At 45.7% G+C, this 21,137-nt stretch overlaps 1 protein-coding gene across 2 annotated transcripts in view; it reads left to right on the top strand.

The window, feature by feature from the left end:
* The window catches only part of LOC126544597 (ADP-ribosylhydrolase ARH3-like), a 99,572-nt gene extending 81,208 nt beyond the window's left edge, over positions 1–18,364 (top strand). For both annotated transcript variants that reach the window (XM_055061517.2, XM_050192015.3), the window contains 2 exons: positions 4,119–4,287; positions 17,389–18,364. In XM_055061517.2, coding sequence (XP_054917492.1) covers positions 4,119–4,287; positions 17,389–17,595 — 376 coding nt within the window. In that variant the 3' untranslated portion in view covers positions 17,596–18,364. The remainder of the gene's footprint in view (positions 1–4,118; positions 4,288–17,388) is intronic.
* Positions 18,365–21,137: the final 2,773 nt, after the last annotated feature.

Here is a 21,137-nt window from a genome sequence, read left to right as displayed (position 1 = left end):
GCTGTCGTGCACGCAGGCAACAAGACTATGTTACTTTCTGCAATGCTCGAGCATGCCGTCATGCCCTGTGATCCGCTCGTGTCTTCCTCAGTATTCACGTCGCACTGGCTTATACCACTAGTTGGGCGTTCTCGTGCGCTGCGCGAACGAGACAAACGCAACAGCTTGGGCGTAACACCGTCAGCGGAAGTGCACCGCACAACTAAAGAGCAAGGGGCAAAAGATAAAGGTGGGCCCGTGATGTATGCGTCACACGATCCTCGAGCTCCGGTACAGGAGAATGCAGTGGAAGGATTTCACTTGCAGAGGCTAGACGGGGCAAGTGCAGAGAGTGTCTCACTTGGCAGTGGCCCTCGCCTCCTGAAATCATGGGTTCGCGGCACTGAAATATTTCTATCTCGGCTGTCAATCAACCCATTTGAAAAATTCTTAGAGCAGAACGCTCCTCGAAGGGCACGTAACAACTTCCAGCGTATAACTGAAATTCGTTATGTGGCCTGGTCAGGGACCCTTTAAGGACAGTAAAAGACATGCATTCATTTTTTTCGTATGTCCCGATTTTTCTGGCGTTTTCATGGCCCCTAGGCAGTCTGAAAAATTTGACGTTGACTGTACAACTGGCTAAGAGGATGCTTCAAATGGTCTGCAGGGCGAACGTGCTGTAGAAGGAGGACGAAAAGAGAAACGGTCTAGGCATTGAGGAATAAATGGGAAGGAAGTTTGTCGCATCTAAATAAGTCATATTGTTTATTTTTTATTATGCTTACTCGAGAGTGGCAGCTTAGAGCGACATGGTGTCAACCCGTCTTGACATAAAACGAAGTTCTGTGTCACTCAGAGAATTTTGCAAAGGTACTCATGGAAAACCTGGAAATCTCAGGGAATTTGGAAATGTCAACTTCGTGGACACCCTGTTTATTGTAGATCATAAGTTTACTATGAAGGCCTCAGTGCACTGTTTTGACTCTGCTGGGAAATTGAAAGCTACTTGAGTAAGGCGAGGAACTGGGCAAATTTTTCATTCATATTGAACTTCGCTGAGTGACGCTAATCACAGTAAGTAACACAAATAGACACACCAGATAGGGCAAGAGAGTGCAAACTACCAACTGGTTTATTGTTGATGAATTGTGACCCTTATATTGGCTGTGGTCTATAATAAGTATGTGCAGATGCCAAGGCTAACTAGACAACAAAAAGATGTGGACAGCTTGGAAGTGGGCAGACATATTAATGAACCAGTGGATGCAATGAGTGGTTAACTACCACTAGGTGTTTGATGTTTTGTTTAAGTGACATTTTTTGCCACCTATATCTTGGGTGCCATGAGAAAGATAAAAGGTGCACTCACACATGTGTCAGCCTCTTTTCCTACCTCAGAGCCTCTTAAATTTCCCTAGTAGTCTTGTTATTAGAGTCGCTGGCAACAGCAGTTCTTTCTAATTTTGTTGTGCAGGAACACATTTTGCCGTGCACAGCAGCACAACCAGCTGTTAGCACATGTATTTATGTCATTTTAATCTTTCATTCAGGCAGCACTCTGTCTGTGCGATGTATGCTTTGCGTGTGAAAATGAGATTCTATATACTATGCCTTTTGAAAGTTTCATGAACTGACCCTGTTTGACGTTGAAGCTGTGTTCATGGTTAAGTTTTTCGTGACCTTTTTGCACGTGCCTGCGAGTTTTTGCGGAACTGAGAAAAGCACCCTAATGTTATGTCTGGTCGTAATTTTCCTAAATTTGTGAGAAAAGTTGTGCACATACATTCCATTGACCGGTTAGTTGGTTTTATCTACTGGTGCTTTTTTTCCTTTTCTCTTTCCTTTTCATGTCCGTTAGCAGCTTTTTCCTAATCTGCGTAACCATCTTCCTGTCCTCTCTACACTTCTTTTTACTTCTGTTATTCTTGGCAGCGAGGTTTAACCTTGTGTGGTACAACCAACCTTCGCTGTACATATTTGGATATAGCGGAAACGTACATTTGGCATTCGCAGGGCTTGTTTTTATTAGACCTACGGCATCCCCTTGTTGGGCTCCATGGTGGGCGGCTGCGTTGCTGCTGAAAACGGGCAATTTTCTATGGGGAATTATTTTCCCAAACTCCCTGATCGGCCTCATAAACAAGGACACACGAAAGTATTTCAATTTCTTGGCCACTAGCGTGAAAACTTTCCTAGGTATCATGTGATACATTCTGAACAACCAGAAAAGCACATGAGTTATCTTACCTTGTAGCAAAATGTCTATGTGATACTACAGGCTCAGGTTACAAAGCTACGAAGATTTTCGCAATCGACCTGCAGTGAGAGAGCCTTTCTCGTTGCATATGCAGTCTCAGCGTTGAAGGGGGGTACCATTTCTTCAACATCGTCCGATGCCTCCAGCAAAGCTGTTACCACCGTGGCAGTTGCAGCTCATCAGTGGCCTCTATTTGGAAGTACACGATAAGAAACAGTATGACAAGCTACAGAACTTTGCCTCTTTTCACTTTTTCGCTTTTCCATAGCATATGTCATGTATCATTGTCTAGTTTTATTACGAATATATTTACACACTTTCCAACAAATATTTTTTAGGCCTGTATACAGCTGTGTTTCATCTGTATCTTCATATTCATTATTCATTTACCAATGTCAGTCTGTAACATACCCTTGGCATTCTTTGGCCACTTCTGGCCCTTGTGCCAAAAACCCCAATCATCATCATGCGTAACCATCCCTTTTGGGTAGCTACTCTTCCGGAGTTTATTAATCTGTTTCGCCAAACTGTCTGCAGTTCTGTGGTAGCATGATTTTTTAATGGCATGTTTGAGGCACACAAGGGCAATTCCTCTTTTGATTATTTTAGAGTGCCCGGAATGAAAGCATAGCAGCCCCCAGCACCTGTGGTGTTCCTGTATCCTTATTTCTAAATGAATAAACTTTTTGAAAGAGCACATAAGGAACTTAAGTTCACTCATGAGCTCCCAGAAGGGTGCACATTGCAGTTTCTTGATTTATAAATAAGAATGCAGGAGCACCTCATGTTCATGGTGATACAGGACACAAGAAGAGAATGAGGAGAGAACCAACACCTGGTTATGTCTAGCAACCTTGCTGCGCACAAAAATTTTTGCATCCAGATCCCATGTGATTTGGGAATCTTAAGTTATGGGAAGCTTTTGCAGGTATCTGGCTATGGCATGAACCCTGCGGCGGCGCACTTTGGCTGGCCTTTTGACTCTGTCAGTAACTTCGAGCAGGCATTCATTATGGAGTTCGGACACGCTGAGGGTCAGAATGTGGGCTTGCTTAGCTTCTCAATCATTGCAAACATGTTCCTCTTTCTCTGCATCAAGCAGTACCCCGGTAGGACTCCATCCTCGAGCTGCTCAAGTAAACCACTGAGGAATGCAATGTCAAATGTTGACACATTTCTTGATGATGCTGGGGTCTTCCAAGAGCTTCTTTGGGAGCATCAGGAGCCGGTTAGCGTGCACAAGGGAGAAACTTGCTTTTGAATCGCTGTTTATGCGGAGGTAACTGCCATCCAATGTTCTGCCAACAACGTGTAGTACCCGGATCTTGCATGCACCATCTGGCTGGGTGCAGGTAGTACGCGAGAATCGGGAGAGAGTCAAGTGACTCAAAGTCATATGAGGCAGGCAGGCAGGCAGTGCTTGAAGTTCTCAAAGAATGCATCATATAAAACTCAAAGACCTGACAATGATTAATCATTCATTGCATCCACTTTTTCATAAGCGTCTCTTTCCACTTCTTGTTTGTTAGCCTTGGCATCTGCACATGCTCAATTGACCACAGGCCATGTAAGGGCCACGGTTCATCTACAATAAACTAGTTGGTAGTTTGTGCTCTCTCATCCCGTCTGATGTGTCCATTTGTCTTACTTACCATGATTAGTGTCACTCAGCGCCGTTCAAGATTGGAGCTATTTGTAGTAATGAACAGTGGGCTTTGCACAGAGCTACCAAGGAGCTGCATAATATTCAGTAGTTGCTAGCACAAATTAATGTTCATGGATCAGTAGTTTATTGTGTGAATTTGTAGTGAAATGAGCATAAAGAAACCGATCTTCTGGCTGGTGATTACTTTGATTGCCTGTTTTTCCACCTTTACAGTTTCTACACTGAAAAGCTCGTAATCATCAAAAAAATGCTGAACGGCTATGAGGATGCTCCACCTGAAAGGGTTGCTGCTATATTGGGCAACGAGATGACTGCAGACCGTTCAGTGCCAGCAGCGCTTTATGCATTCCTTCGTGGTACACGGCCGCTGACAGGTTGCAAGGTGACGGCATTCGATATGTAGAGCCAGCTCTAGCGCATAGACTGTACTGTAACTGAATTTTGTCGGTTTATTCTAGTCTTATGCTTTCTTTGCAAGCATAACAAGTGCTTACGCTGACATTAAATAGCCCCTAGCAAGGTTTGCAACAAGCATATCGTGTAGAATCCATGGTGTTTGTCATGTTAACACTTTCTAGGCGGCCCACATGAATGACTGTGCTCTATGATGGTCGCACCAGTGTCTCATCCATTGCTGCTGGTGATGTCAAAGTTGTTGCTGTAAAATGTAAATACATGTATGTCGCTGTCAGCTGCAAGTATTGAGAAGACCCGCCCGCACCAGCTGGCATGTCATTGTATGCAAATGCCACAGCCATGAACGGTGACTCAACACGTAAAATGAAGACTAACTATTGGTGTAATGTAGGACTGATACAGGCTTACATGTCACTGAAAGTTTGCATGCTGTCAGTGAACAGCATCAATAAAATGAGGACACTGATAAAGTGTGATGCCAAGTTTAATGTCTGAAATGTCTATAGTACAGACAACATATTACAACTTTGGTAAAGTTGTTTTTGGATAATATTTCATGTTCAATACTGTGGAACACCTGACCAGAGCTCTCCAATTGTCCTACTCTTTTGTCAACTTAACCCATGCTATACTTGTAAATTTTGCACTCTTGACACTCCACCTAATTCTCTACTGTCCTCATTCATCTCTCCTAACTATAAGTTGCATACGTAGCATCTGTTTGTTTCAGGCGTGCTAATGTAGCAATATTGTGGTCATGCACTTAAGGGGGGACGTGGCTTTCGTATCACGAAAAATGACCAAAAAATTGATTTTTTGAAAAGCACATATTTCGTTTTTATAACTATTTTTTTTTATCTGATTCCGAAATATGAATGCTGAAAACTGCGTTGAAGTGCTAAAAAAAATGTTTGTAGCAGCCAACGTGACGAAAAAATTCCGCAGAAATCGAGAAAAAAACTGCATTTTTCAAGCTATGATATCTCTGCAACTGCGCAACCAAGCACTGCCATTTTGTCCGTGTTGGAAAGCGTATTTCTCCGTCTTTAAATTTGCCGCGCCAGCCACCTCCTCCATTCAGAAGCAAGCACACAAAAGCAAATAATTCAAGGTAGTTCCGAGGCCTCCGATTGGCCACGCCCGTCGCGTGGCCAATTGGAGCTTTGCCATTGGTCTCATTGGCGGTGTGCGTCTTCTGCTACCGTGCCGCTGAGTGCAGGCCGCGCCTCTCGGCGCGTGATGTTCGTCTGTATGTGTGGTGTATAGTTTCAGAAGCTCACATCTGATATCACCCGTGACTTGTGCGTCTGACAATTGCCTCGCATTGTTCATGAGCACGTACGGAGCGTAGTTTCGTCAGCGGACTCCACAAGTGATAAGCGGCTCTTCGCATCTCGGCTTGCCAGGATCGCCAGTACTTGCGCAATGTAGCTGACTTGTGTTGTGATATGCGCCTGCCTGTGTACATATCAGCTCGCTGTCAGTGCGTGAGGAGCATAGTTTCGGAAGCTGACTTCTGTTGTGATGTGCGCCTCTGGACATATATGCTTGCTGTCAGTGCATGGGGAGCATAGTTTTGGAATCTGGTTTGTGTTTTGATACGCTACTCTGGGCACATCAGCTCGACGCATTCATCAGTACTTGCGGAACGTAGCTGACTTGTATTGTGATATGCGCCTCTGGACATATCTGCTCGCTGTCAGTGCGTGGGGAACATAGTTTCAGAATCTGGTTTGTGTTGTGATACGCTACTCTGGACATATCAGCTCGACGCATTCATCAGTGCTTGTGGTGCGTAGTTTCGGAAGTTTACTGGTGGCCATGGGTCGGCGACCGCTGAAGTACAAGACGGCTCATACTTACGCCACTCGTAAGCGAAAATCGCAGACGGTGAAAAAGACTGCTTCAAGGTCGCGTGGCAGTACTGTGAAGCATAGCGCAGAAGTCACAGACGCGCAGCCGAGGACTCCACATGCCGGCAGGATGCGTACGCGTGCCGATGATGCCATTCAGGAGCCGCCGCTGAGCACTTCACACGCGGGCGGGATACCTACTTGTGTCGACAATGTTGAGGAGTCGCTCTCTGGCACTTACGCGGGCGAAACATCTCGTGCAAACAGCAGTGGCACTGTTGAGCTTGTCGTGCCGTGTTCCACATCGTCGGATGCATCCAGCGATCGCAGCTCGGGTGTGTTCAGTTATCGTTTCGGCACTTCGCATGATGTTGCTACACTATCTACAAGTACGGGTGGCACCATTAAGGCGTGCTTGGAGCTGTGTTTTGTATCGGCCAAAGCATCCTGGGAGGTCGCCGCGAAAGTGCAAGCAAAACTAAGTTTGGTGTCAGCGACCGCGTGGAAAATATAACTGACAGGTGAAGGCGAGGTGCTTGCCAGTATGGAACAAGCGGAGGAGTTTCTCATGGTTCAAATGACTGTCCTGAACGCGCTTCTCGGCAAATCTTAAGTGCCAGCAGTGCTCCCAACCAGGACTTTCAGTTCAGCTGGGAGCAAGACTGATTAGCAGTGCAAATGATACTGACATGCGCGTTTTGCGGCACTGTCGCGAAGGTGTCATCATCGTGAAAGGAACGTCGCAAAATTGTTGATGTGAATATGAGAGCTGTACAGGCTGTTCAAAGTACTGGCAAAGGGACAACAGCCTTGACCGATTTCTCATCAATAATGAATGTCTGCCATAGAAGGGTGCATCATAAAGCATTTCAGAAACATCTCAAGGCTGAGTTCAGACCTCCCAGTGAGACAGCTGCTGCCAATATTTTTTCTGATGCTGTGGTGGCAGTGCACAATGTTTATAGGGAGATGGACCCTACCTTTAATAACAACATAACAGTGGTTTATGATGGGACATGGTTAACACGTGGCCATACATCCCACATAGGTGTCGGCACTGTAATAGAATTTTTCACAGGACTGGTGCTCGACTGTGTATCCTATCAAACCGATGCCATGGTTGCACGCTTGGCCCCAAAGAAGGGGATGAAGGCTATGATGATTGGAAAGCATCACACGTCTGCCAAAAAAACACAGGTGTGAGCTCTGGCAGAATGGAGGCTGAAGCAGCATTGACTCTACTCAGGAGGTCCCTTGGCAAACATTGTTTGCGATGGTGACAGTAGAACCTTTGTAGCACTCTGTCAGGACAAGACTTATGGATTTATTCCATTTATAAAGGAGGACTGCATTAATCATGTCAAGAAAAGGATGAGGACGGCTTTGCGTGCTCTGATCACAAAAGGCAAGAAAAGGCAACATCTTGGAGGGAAAGGTGACCTCACTCAAGATTTAATAAGGAAACTGACTAATTACTACGGTATGGCTCTGCGTGACAACGACAATGTTCAAGACATGCAAAAGGCAGTGATGGCAACATATTATCATATAACATCTACCGATGGAGACCCCCATCATGACCTTTGGCCGCAGGGTCCCCAAAGTTGGTGCCAACGTCTGGCTGCAGAAGCAGAGAAGCCTCCACTTCCTCATAAGTACCGGCTTGGAAAGCATGTTGCCGATGCATTGCTACTCGTGTACCTACGCCTTTCTGGCATGCAGCTCCTCAGCCGTTGCCTAGGGGAAAAAAAACCAAAACGCTGCCGAAAGCCTTCATTCAGTCATATGGTCGCTGCTGCCAAGAGTGAATGAGGAAAGAGTTTATTTGAAAAGAAGGTATTGATGGATGACCTTGTTGTTAGGCAGCCACGAGCCCCTGGGCCCGGGCAGCTTCTTCAGCTTTCTTGATGACCTTGGCCTGCAGGTCAGGGTCGGAGCTGAGCAACATGGCCTCCCACTGCTCAGTATTACTTATTTCATGATTTGTGTGATTTTCCGCTGGGCACGACCACATAATATGGAACAGATCCCCTTTTTTCTTACAGTGGTTACATGTATTAGGGTATTGGTCCGGCTAGAAGTAGTGATAGGCTATGGGGTTGGGGTAGGAGTTTTCGTCTGAAGTCATCTCCAAGCTATTTCTTCTCGCTTGTTAAGCGATTTGTGTGCTGGCGGGTACACTGCCCTGGCTAACCTGTAGTGCTGAGTTATTTCCTGGTAACTGACCATGCGATCCCTCTCTGATCCTAGCGTGAGTCGTCCGGATGCTCGGTTGGAGAGTCCTCAAGTGGCGGTGTGGGCGGCATCGTTGCCGGGTAGGGTGGAGTGTGCTGGTGCCCAAATGATCTGGATTGGTCATGGGTGTTGGTTGGTGTCTAGTATGTGTTTTATGGGAGCCGAGACCCGACCTTTTGCAAGATTGCGTACTGCTGCTCTGGAATCGCTAATAATGTAATGACAATGTGTGGAGACTATTGCCAGAGCGATAGCCACCTCTTCCGCTGTTTCAGAGCTTCTGGTGCGGATTGAACCACCAGCGCGTATTTCACCCGAGGAGTCCACTACTGCGAGGGACATACAGTTGCATTCTATGTATTCTGCTGCGTCGACATAGACTACGTCCTTGAAGGCGTGGAATTTCTGATGTAGGGCTTTGGACCGCTCGGCCCTCCTTTCCTTGTGGAATTCGGGGTGCATGTTTTTAGGGAGTGGATAAAAGATAAAAACGCATCATTGGTTGCGACAGAGACAGCTGTCCATGAGGCAGTCTGCAAATACAATGCTGGGGCCCACCCTGCGTATGCTGAGTATTCTGCAACACTTGGACTGCAACCGGGACAACATGCTCTTCGCAGAGCAGCGGAAAAGGATGTCTTGTGGAAAAAAAAAGTCAAGCAAGGCACATCAAACCAAAAACGGGGCACTCAAGAAGCCGCGCACTGAAAAGGACACAGAAGACTACAACCCCGGTGCCTTTTGATAATGTTCTAAAAATGACTTTTCTTGCTTACTGCTTTGCTTGTACCACTTATTTCTTCGTGACCACTAGATCTATTTCAGTTCCGTTTTTTTTTCCTGTATTCCTGGATGTACTGTCCAAGGCATGACACTCTTGCTTCTGCAGTTCGACTTTACTACAAATAATGATTCGGCTATTTGCTCACAGCCTAAACGCCTGTGGTGCAGTCACCTCTTAAATTAGAACTATAAAAATTGCATTGCAAATAGAAAAATCTAAGAATGTCACAACATCAACCATTCATCTTAGAATGCACAGTGCTTTGCACAAGTGTTCTTTCATATTTTTAAGTGATTCAGCCTTGGAACAAGGCCAGAAGGAGAAAAATATTATACATAAAAAAGTTCTAAAGATATCTTTATGAAATTACAGTAGTATCAAAAAAATGTTGCTGATAAGTCTGCCAATTTTCATAAACATCCACAAAGAAATAAAGTTGTTATCGAACGCCATGTCCCCTTTTAAGAGCCCTTGCTATTTTACAGTAAACAATGCACCCCAAGAAAAGAGCACATCTTTAGTGCTGAAAATCCACCACGGTGCCTCAGTAGCTATGGTATTCTGCTGCCGAGTATGGTGTTTAAGTGCTGAATAAGTAATATTTCTTTTATTTGTGGTATCATTGTAATAGTTACAATAGGTTACCTTAGTAAATGTGACCAACTACTGTGACAGAGTGGCCATGGCATTCCACTTCCAATCGTGAATTGGTGCATTCTAATTGTGGACTAATTGGCCACATTCCTGTGCGAATGGAGTAAAAAAATTTCTGCGTAGCGGGATGCCATGCATATCTAAGAACCTCTAGTGGTCAAAATTGATCTGCAGAAGGCCACAGTTGACGTTCGCCTCGATGTCAGTGAGGAAAACTTGGAAGATGTTGTGAAGTCACATTACAGTAGGCAGTGCAGGGACGCTGATTGCAAAGGGGTTAACTGTTTATTAAGATAGAATAGGCAAGCGATAGAATGGAAACTATTTACACGGACATCAAAGTACGAGTCAAAAGTTAGAATTTTGGTCTTCTTTCTCTTAGCCGAATCTCCACCGAATCTCCATCCAACAGGCCTGCACGTACCTAAAAGCATTCCCAATACACTCCTCGCCCCATCGTTCGTCCAATCACACTGCGGTGCGTGCAGTGTGTACACAACGCAGCTCCAGGGTGACACTATCCGGAGTTCCAATACGTCAAGGCCGTTGCCACAAATCCTTTGCAGTGCAATGAGTCTCTTGTCTCACAAACTGGCAAGACACACTCCCCCGAAGAAAGCACTTCCACGCCCCACTGGGGCATCTGGTCCGTTTGCGGAATGTCTCGGCATGGTGCGGTTCAGCAGTGAGGGGTTGACTTCAAAGCCACTGCACTGCTTCTGCGAACTGACCGGCAGAAGCCCGACTCACAGTCTACTCGCTTACGCGCTCTTTGTAAACTGCGGCTCCCCCACCCCCGATGGCTATAGCTCTCTGCCGCCGTCTTGGTGTCGAACCATGCGTCTCTTCTGGCCACTCCGCGTGACCCTTATGTGCAGCCGCCCGCACAAACAACGCTGAACTCCACTGCCACCTACCCCCTTCCTACTTAGGTGTAGCGCCCATGCATGAACCTGTGATCCAGTGAGTGTTACACAAACATTCATCATCATCAGCAGCAGCAGCAGCCTGGTTATGCCCACTGCAGGGCAAAGGCCTCTCCCATACTTCTCCAACTACCCCGGTCATGTACTAATCGTGGCCATGTTGTCCCTGCAAACTTCTTAATCTCATCCGCCCACCTAACTTTCTGCCGCCCTCTGCTATGCTTCCCTTCCCTTGGAATCTATTCTGTAACATGTATGTGCAGCTTCAAAGGAAAGAAAGGATGTGGTCATGATTTTCCAGGTGTAATGGTGAAGCTTTAAGGCCAATACATATTTAGTTTCTGTATCTTAAAGGGGCCCGAAACACGTTTTGAACATAGTAAGAAAATGTTGCCAATCTGTAGAAGAGGCTCCTGAAAAAATGCTAGCCCAGCATTATTGCATTGCATGCAGCAGGGAATTTATAATCTCGTGTCTAAAACTCCAGAAGTTTGCTTGCTCTGGCTTCCACAATGTCGTCATACAGTGTCATCAAAAACAGCTGGACCGATCAACAGCTATTGGCTGATTTCATGATGGCGAGAACATTCTCATTTATACTATATTTGCTAATCTTAAGTTAAATAAAACGCGTGTGCCTGCAATCTCAAAAGGGCAGAAAAATCATTTCATCTTTGCGCTACCAGTCTACACACGACAGTTTCACGTAGCTGCGTTTGCTTTCGTGGCCTGCGAGATAGCGGTGTATGACAGAGTATTCTACCATATACAGTGGAACCCCAGTTATACGTCCCCTGGTTTTGCGATGACCTGGGTTTTACGACGGATTAGCGCAGCCCCGGCGAAGTCCCCATAGAAGCAATGCATAAAAAACCCCGGTTATCCGATGCAATTTTACGCCTGACCCATGTTATACAATGACCCTCGTGAAGTGCGAGACAGGACGGCGGATGAAAGAAAAGTGCCGCGGGTCTCTTTCCTCGCTCCGTCTCTCCGCATGCGGAGCACTTGACACCGCTCGACCGGTTCGCTCCGGCGCAACTTTCTTCCGTGCCTCGTCTCATCGTTCGTTTCTCTCTCCCCCACCAGCAGCCGTCCGTGACACTCGCTGTGCTGAAATTGTGCCTTTTTTTCTCCACAATCACTTTCTCCCTCTCTTCTCGGCAGCATCGCCTCTCGTTGCGTTGGGGAAGCGTTTCTCTCCTTCTAATTTCCCAGCAGCAGATCGCCGACAAGGTAGCGCGGAGAGGCCTAGGTTTATCGCACATGTTCTTCGTCGTAATCCTAGCAACCAGTGTTCAGCGGAGGTTTTGAACTGTGTGGAGCAACGCAATGCACGATGTCCCGAAAGTGGACAGTTCTGTCGCTCGGCGATAAGCTGAATATTGTAGAGGAAGCGGAAAAGCGGCATGGAGCCACGAAAGCCAGCATTGCCCGAGACCTTAAGATACCCGAATCTTTGCTTAAGACGATCCTGGCAAACAAAGCGGTGATATTGCAGAATGCCAACAAGTTCAGGCTCAAGCGAACAGCGGCAAAAGGACAGCATGAGAAGTTAGAAAACGTTCTCAAGTGGCTGCATCAAGCACGGAGCTCTGCGATCAACATTGACGGCGCCATTCCAAAAGAAAAGGCGGACCTTGTGGCATTGTGTCTGGGCATCGACGACTTTCAGACATCGAACGGGTGGCTGGATCGCTTTAAAAAAACGAAACAGGATTGTGCACAGCTGCTCTTGCGGAGAAAGCACTTCCGTGGATGTTTCGATGGTGAACGAGTGGATGGAGTCGCTGCCGGAGATGATTGCTGCATACAAGCCCTGTGATGTTTTCAACGCCGATGAGAGCGGTATTTTTTACTATAAGCAGCCCAAGCAAACCCTTGCGTTTAAGGGTGACAGCTGTCATGGTGGCGAGTGTAGTAAAGAGCGTGTGACGGCACTATTCTGTGCTAATGAGGATAGTTCCTAGAGGCTGCCCGTGCTCGTTGTTGGAAAGTTTGCAAAGCCATGATACTTTAAGAACTTGGAAGACGTTGCCGTGCAGCTACAACTTCAACAAAAAGGCGTGGATGACATCTTCGCTCTTCAGCAATTTTTTGCAGCAGCTGGATAATAAAATGGGTGCTAAGGTGAGGAAAATATTGCTCTTTGTGGACAACGCACCGTGCCGCCCACCCTATCTGTCCAGCCTGAGGAACATAAAGGTTGTTTTTTTCCCGCCCAACTGCACAAACCGGCTGCAGTCGCTGGATGCCGGCATCATTAAGTGCGTCAAGCAAGGGTACCAGAAGCGGTTAGTGCAGCGTCGGCTGGCGGCTATGGAGCGCAGCGAGTCGGAAAAAAAGATCACTGTGCTCGGCGCAATGCATTTTATTGCCAGTTTGTGGAACGCAGTGTCGGGAAACACAATCGCTAACTCGTTCAGGCACTGTGGCTTTAAGAGAGAGACTGCCTCCTCTGCTGGGGACGCAACGACCTCGATAGCGCTAGAGGCCGATGCAGGCTTCGCCGACGACGATTTCGAGGGTTTAAACCTCGCCACGACCTTCACCGAGTACGTGGAGGCCGACGACGTCTGCGGCGAAGTGTCGCTGGATGACGGCATCGAGGAGGCTTTGCCTAGTGCCGACACCGCTGCGACATCGGACGAGGACAGCGATGACACCACAGATGCCGTGCCTGTGCCTACCACGTTTGCCGAGGTGCTACGGCACATAGACGGCATCCGGAACTTCATCTGTTCACGCGCCACCGCACAGGACCTCCTTTTGGATGTTGCCGAACTCGAGCGAAAGCTCTTGGTTCACGGATCAAACAAGGTCCAAAAGAAACTTACTGACTTTTTTTAAAGTTTGTGCCGGCTGGCGGGAATCATGGCAGTGGGCAGTGCAGTGCTGTAAAGGTTCGTTTGAATAAAGCACGATTGGTACCTGTACTGCAGCATTAATTCTTATAGCATTTACTTTTTGGGTAATTTGGTTTTCCAAGCACAGCAGAGTATATTAGTAGTTTACATTGAAGTTTCTTGTAAATCCATCGCCCGAAATAAGTAGTATTTTTATAGGCATAATTTATGTTCGGATTTTACGACGCTTTTTCGTGGTCCCAAGAAAGTCCTTTAATCGGGGTTCCACTGTATATGCCTGCAATCTCAAAAAGACAAAAATTTCTTCTTTGCTCTCCGGGTCTACCCACGACAGTTGCAAGTAGCTGCATCTGCTATCATGGCCTCCGATATAGCGGCGTAGTGCCGCTATCTCGGAGGGGTGCCAGTGACGAATACTTTTGATGTTGGGAGTCAGCTTTTTGGGGGGGGGGGGCTCTGCCCTCTTGGCTTTTTTCTTGTGTAGCCACCAGCGTGCTAGGGGAGATGTAAAAAGAGAGAAAGCTGTACTTTGGTGTAAACTGCACTTGTACTTCAAGGGTTTGAAGAGATTCAGACATGACACTCTTTATTAGTGCGGCCATTCTACGATTAGTTAAAAAAGTGTTTCAGGGCTCCTTTAATGAAAGTGACTACAGCATAGTAACAGACAAGGGATGAATAACAGGAGACATAGACTTGTGCTGACTTCCAACTAATGGTTTCAAATAAAAATTCAGTTGGAAATAAACGCTGTGTATGTCTACGTTATTTGTCCATTGTCTCTTACTGTGCCATAGCATTACTTTCATTATGGATTACTTACTACATAAATTTCACATTGTAACAAAATTGCTTTATTTGACATAGTATTGCATTATTCAAATATTATAGTGGTCCCAACATTAGTGCATGCATTTTAGACCAATTATTTAAACTGTAGTGGCGCTAGACTCTCCTTAGTAGGAAGTGCAAAGTGGGCAACTCACATGGAACCGCTTGGTGCAACATACATGATAACCCTTGGAGTTTATTTGTATAATCTTTGAGAGGGAAATGCCACTGCGAAGGTAACTCAGTCATGGAAGGAGCTTCTTGTTATACTAACTTCATCGCATGATGACAACTGGCAGATGAGCCATCTGCTCATGGGCATCAGCAAAATTTCAGTACTGTCACCAGTGACGAGCATGGCTTTGTTTCAGTATATATTTTTAAGGGCACTCACATTGGGCTTCTTCGATTTTCAACTTCTGGCTACCCGTGGGCTGCCAGAGCCAGCCAGAGCATCTTCGTTTTTCTCTGGTTGCTCCGCCCACCACGCTATGCACTTCCGCCGGGCATTCGTTTTGCTCGGGCTGGACGGTTCTGGCTACCCGCAGGCTGCCAGAACCTGCCAGGACAATTTTGGTCTGGCTGCTCTCTGGAAGTTCTCTGGCTGGCAGAGGACTAAAAGAGGCGATGTGTGCTCGCCACCATCTTTGCATGGACTTCATGGATTGCAACGTGGGCACTTGAGGACTTAAATTTACCTCGCTCAGCCAACTGTCTACGGTCATCGACGCTCTGGCTGCCAGAACCAGCCAGAGCGTCTTCGTTTTTCTCTGGTTGCTCCGCCCACCACGCTATGCACTTCCGCCGGGCATTCGTTTTGCTCGGGCTGGACGGTTCTGGCTACCCGCAGGCTGCCAGAACCTGCCAGGACAATTTTGGTCTGGCTGCTCTCTGGAAGTTCTCTGGCTGGCAGAGGACTAAAAGAGGCGATGTGTGCTCGCCACCATCTTTGCATGGACTTCACGGATTGCAACGTGGGCACTTGAGGACTTAAATTTACCTCGCTCAGCCAACTGTCTACGGTCATCTTCGGGTTTCCTTACTTCTAGCATTATCTTTTTAGGTGCTAACGCTCCGTTCCGCATTGCGAAGCAGGGTGATACGAGCCGTGATGAATCGTTTGAAGCTTTTGTGTGTGTGTGTGTGTATGTCCCCTAACGGCTTCACGGCGGTGATCAGTGCACCGCGCCCTCATGCGTGCATGTTATCTGCATCGTGTTCCACGCAAGTTGTAGACGCTCATTCACACATTGCAGTACATTTTGGGTTCGTCTTTCTCTGGTGGCGTTCCTTTTCACATATCTCGCGTATGTGTATATCTCCTTTTTCTGCAGTTAGCGAAGGCTTTGCAGCTAGCCCGTGTTCACTCCGTCTCTCCGTCGTATGCTTAGGTGGCAGCTCGAAACCGATATGTGTTCAAACTGCAGGCTATTGATCTAAGAATACACTGATTGCACTCGGTACGTTAGACACACAAACATTGGTTTATTGCTCTCATGATCGCGACCAATGTTTTTCGTGTGAAACGCTTCGCTGGTCACAGGCAGTGTGCATTTTCATATGCCAGCCGCGTCCCCAGCTCCTTAGGGTCAAAATGAGAAGCACCATCAGCCACAACAAACTTTCTTAAATCGAAGCCCAAGCAGGTCAGCACGAAATTTTATGCGTATGAGACGTACCTGATAACCTGCTTTTTCATGTCTTGTGATGACACAACGCCAACTCGTCAATGTCGCCGATGGGCAACGTGATCGCTGCGAGCAGGGATCCTCGAGCTATTGCTTTCGAGTATACAATCACTTACGCTCGATTTCGCGTCTTGTCATCCGCCGCGTCGGAGGCCATCTGTTGTGCTGCGCAAGTTGAGGTTGGCCCAGTGTGCGTCCTTCGCCAAGTCGCGCAAAAGTGATTGTATCCTTGAATGCAACTATATATTTTCAAGCTGGCAACGCATAAATGGGCCGACTAAGCTGGGCACTGCAGTGCTGGTAGCATGTTTACATTTGGCTAACTGTACCGGCGTTCGACTTTGCAAACTTTGGGCAGGTTCGGGTTGTTTTGAGATCCCAGCCTGCATGACTTCCTATCAGAACCGGAACTAGCTGGCTGCCAGCGGGCTGTCAGAACTCTGAAAATCGAAGAGGCCCATTGTTGGAGAGCAAGTCCCATGTTACTATTAGTATTTTAGATCATCTCCACTTCAAAGGAAATAATGGTTATAGCTAAGTCCATCTCCTGTCGTGATAACTTCGTTATAACAAGGGTTTACTGTAGTCCTTCCTTGTTTACCTTGTTATTTGTATCTTGTTTTGTCAAATAGTTCGCTTGCTTGTGACAGCATGCTTGCAAATCTCGGTGTAGAAAAGAAGCCTAATGGTAAAGTATAGTTTTTTTATCTACGAAAATGCATTGCTGAAAAATGTTATAGCGTTTGTAGTGGATATAAATTTAGTGCCCATTTGCATACAACTTGTTTTGTTGGTCATTTCAATATGTTTTTATTTATTGCTTCCCCTTTTTTGTTTTATTTAAGTACATCATGTAAACCTGAGAGTGAGAAAGGGTTTCATTAAACTGAAGTGCCACTACTTCCCTCAAGTGCAGTTTCTTTCATGTTCAAATCTATGCTTTTGACATTTTTTAAACTTTCGGAGAGAAGTTTCGTCAGAAGAAATTTCATCATGTAGTAGTAATGATGGTGAAGGCTTTCTTTCAGCTTGGAGCTTCCAGTTCAATTTCTCAGTTCAGTTACGTTCAATTTCAGTTCATTCAACTGATTAAGTTTTAGGTGTTGAGTAGAATAGGTTTTGGAATTCTAGGTTTTGTATAATTTTTGCTGGTGACTTATCTGATTGTCTTTTGGGTTCACATCATTTATTTGGCAGATTATCTGATTGTTTGTTTTTGTTTTGCCAGACATCCAACGGCTTTATCCGAGCGCTGTTCTTCGCCATTTCAATGGGTGGAGACGCTGACACTATTGGTACCATGACAGGCAGCATTGCTGGGGCATACTATGGCATCTTCAAAGTGCCAAGAACCATGCAACGCTACTGCCAAGGAGAACAAAAAGCAACATGCTTGGGAAACAGGCTACTGACGGAACGAAGGCAGCCAAAGTGAAGGACACTTTGCGGCACTTCAGTTAGTGTGTGCTTCAGTCGATACGCCTTTTTATGTTTAATTTTCATTTTCTATCTTTCTTCTTTTTATTGTTCATGAGGTGTGATAGGGTTTTTTTTTTACACCCTATGAAAATATTCTTGTCACAGAAAATAGTCATTTTTAGGGTCAGATACTTGAGTTAACTCTGTGCATACACTTATGTAAACACACACTGACATTCCACTGAATCACTATAAAAATACTACAGAAGGCTTTATACTTACAAAGTCTATTTTACAGAAAACCAATGAGCATTTTGTAAAGAAAATTTATATTTCAATTTCATTGCCTTTATAGCATAAAGAGAAAAGGACCAATGCTGTATTATAGATTAGAGCAGTGCAGTATCATTTTTTCTGAGAATGTCTCAAGACTGGCAGCTATATTGTTGCACGATGCATTGATAAGTTACTTAGTCCACTTCATAAGTCAGCTTCATTCATGTTTATCTGAATGCCTAAATTCAAGCTAATAATAGCTTTTCTATTTGTTCATTATTGTATTTGTGTTTAAAGAGTTTTATTTTTATCTCTTAGATCAAAGTACATTGTTCTTAGAAGTGAGAACTTCGTTTTTGCCATTTCATTAATTTAATTGCTTGGATGCAGGTCAATCATCAGCAGTGTACTGTGTTCTAAATGCCAAAGAAGAGCATAAATGTATATCTTTTAGGGACGTGTGTTTTAGAGGAACGTGTTTTGTTTTGCAATAAACATATTTCATTCAATGTAATGTCATTCAACAAGTGTTGGTACACTGGGCTCTGTGTTCTCATAGGGCCCAAAGCTTGTGCAACACCAACAGTGTGCTTAGTAGCGGCATAGCCAGGGAGATCGATTATGAAGTCTGAGACTGCCAATAAACAGACTGTGTGCAATCGTAATGCAGGGTGTCTACCGACCGGGAATTCTCAGGGATTTTAAGTTGTCTGGAAAAACTCGGGGAATTTTTGCCTCTATCAAGGAAAATTAGCTGTAATGTTATTGAAAAGTTCGAAAGTCGCGGTAATGCTGGCTCGAGTAACAGACAGGAATCGTAATGAATCGTCTTTGACGACCTGTCGTCGGCTGGAGGAGTTGCCAGTGTACAGTCAACGACCGACTTTCCGGATTCCCGATAATTTGGGCGGCTTCGCGGTGCCACAACGTACCCTATAGAGTCAATGTATCAGAATGTCTGAAATTTCAGACGCAAGAACTCTTCGCCGTCCGATTTTCCGGACGTTTTGCTGTGACCACAGGTCCGAAATGGCATTAATCAAAGCCACCACTGCTGCCATTTTGATTACCTCGCCACTTCAAACCGGCGCTCTCACACGCAGATCCGCTGGCAGCCGTAGCCACCACTGTGGCAACGCTAGGCCTAGCTGCTTCGACGTTCGCTATGAAGCTTCTTGCCGTTGGGTGCCGTGTTTTTTATTGAAAGAATTCGCTGCTGTCAGCCATGGCACGGACTCCACCTTTGTGATCCTCGCGATTGGCTTAGAAGCTTGGAAAGCACGTTGCGTTGCATAATGTCGGTTCCCGAAGGTTTGCTTCACCTCTGTACACAAATGTTACTTGGTGAAGCATACGTAAAAGTATTGCAGTGAAGCATAACAAGCGCGGGAAGGGGCTATTGCTACGGGACACAGTATGTATTCCTTAATTATACACGCGTGTACCCGGTATTTCCTGTCACTGTACGAACACCGATATGCCTAATATGTGTACCCGACAGGCCTTCAGAGTGTTTTCGAATGTCCCTGTGGCGGTTTGAGCCCTCAAGGTCAGTAAATGACATGCATTTATTTTTTTCCAGCTGACCGATTTTTCGGACGTTTTCGCGGCCCCTAAGGAGTTCGAAAACTCGGGCGTAGACTGCAACTGACCAAGAAAATGCTTCGAATGGTCCGTGGGGCGATTGAGTAGCGAAAGGAGTACGAGAACAGAAAGGAGCTATGCATTGAGGAATGAACGGGAAAGGAAGCGTGCTGCTGCCGTTTTGAAGGAGCTTGAGCTCAAAAAACAAAGTGTTGGCCGATGCTGAGATTCAAGTGTCCCTCATCCAAACCAAAATAAACTGTTTAAAGCAGTGAAACACAACACTGAGGCGTCATGAGCGGGCCGAGAGTATGTCAGGACAGTTGAGGTTGACTTACGAGCTGTTGAGAGAGAATCTCAATTGTGACAAGTTCGGGCCTCATACCACTGAGCTTGCTATCAGTTGATAGAAATAGCTCATATTCGAAAATATTTGCTTTTGTATGCATCTCCTTTTTTATTCGTATTTGAGAATGTCTGACTCCATTTGCAATTTTTTTTAAGACATGTTATTTGCTGCGCATTTTACTAACCCCTCCCTTCTATTCTCTTTTTGAATAACATAAACACTACTCCTTAGTATTCAAATTGAATTAAGTAGTATTTTTTTTTTTTTTTCGTATGCTTACCAGAGAGTGACAACATCGGGCGATATGGTTTCAGCTCGTCTTGACATAAAACATAGTTCTGCATCACTCAGGGAATTTTGCGAAGGCACTCAGGGAAAACCTGGAAAACTCAGGGAATTTGGAAATGTCAACTTGGTAGACACCCTGTAATGGCAAATGGCAAGTCTACTAGCTTTGTACAATCCTAAGTTCAAGTTGCTTGTAGCTATGAGACAAGAGCTGCAGGCCATACACAGCAAAATTAGTCAAAGTACCTAGCTTGTGCACCGTCAACAAGAGTCATGAATTGTGCAGCACAGCACGTATTCAGCAATCACTTAGCATTGACAGCCGCAGCAGCAAGTCGAAGTTTGAGAACAGAAAACGACGGGAACTGATTAAATCAGAGAACAACACAACCTGCTCACAAAATCATGTAAAGCTTCCCAAATGCACTCTGATAGATGGATAATTGCACGGATGGACTGAGCTGTTCTTCGCTTCAGGTGCGCGTGTTCATAATTGTTCTATGCTTCGGTAATAAGTCACTCCAGCTCTTCTAGAACCAAGAGGCCGTGGCCTTTGTGCTTGATAACCTTGAGGGAAAAAGGAGAAAAGAGAATATAGTTTAATGCTGACCTGCCTCGTCACCGTGCAGGCCTTTGCATTTGCACCAGTATGGCCCAGACGGTGCACAGAATGCCTGCTGGCATATGAGAACGAGAGCTGCTGACAGACCTGTTTCACGCCAAATTTATCCTCTCCTGTACTATCCTCTCCTGCTGCAGTTCTAGACGCCTGTAGTTTGAGGACGCTTTGAACCAGTAACCGATACCGAAGTAAACTTGAATCATCACAGTGTAATTATTACATGAAAAAGTGAACTAACATCGCTCTTCGAGAACAACGTAACACGCACTGAAACATGTACATGTGAAGCTGGTGGTGGCGGTCTCCTTGAAAGGCATGAGGACTAATAGTCCCTTAGCCTGCTTGAACTAACCAGGTTTTTCTGCACCTCTTGCAGCCTACCATGTTGCCCATGTCTCCTTGGTCATTTCTTTTTTCACTAAAGCCTCTATCTTTATAT

Source organism: Dermacentor andersoni, chromosome 1 (genome assembly GCF_023375885.2).
Source record: "Dermacentor andersoni chromosome 1, qqDerAnde1_hic_scaffold, whole genome shotgun sequence".
Classification (NCBI taxonomy): Eukaryota; Metazoa; Arthropoda; class Arachnida; order Ixodida; family Ixodidae; genus Dermacentor; species Dermacentor andersoni.
The sequence above is the reverse complement of the archived record's forward strand: the minus strand, read 5'-3'. Positions and strand labels throughout refer to the sequence as shown.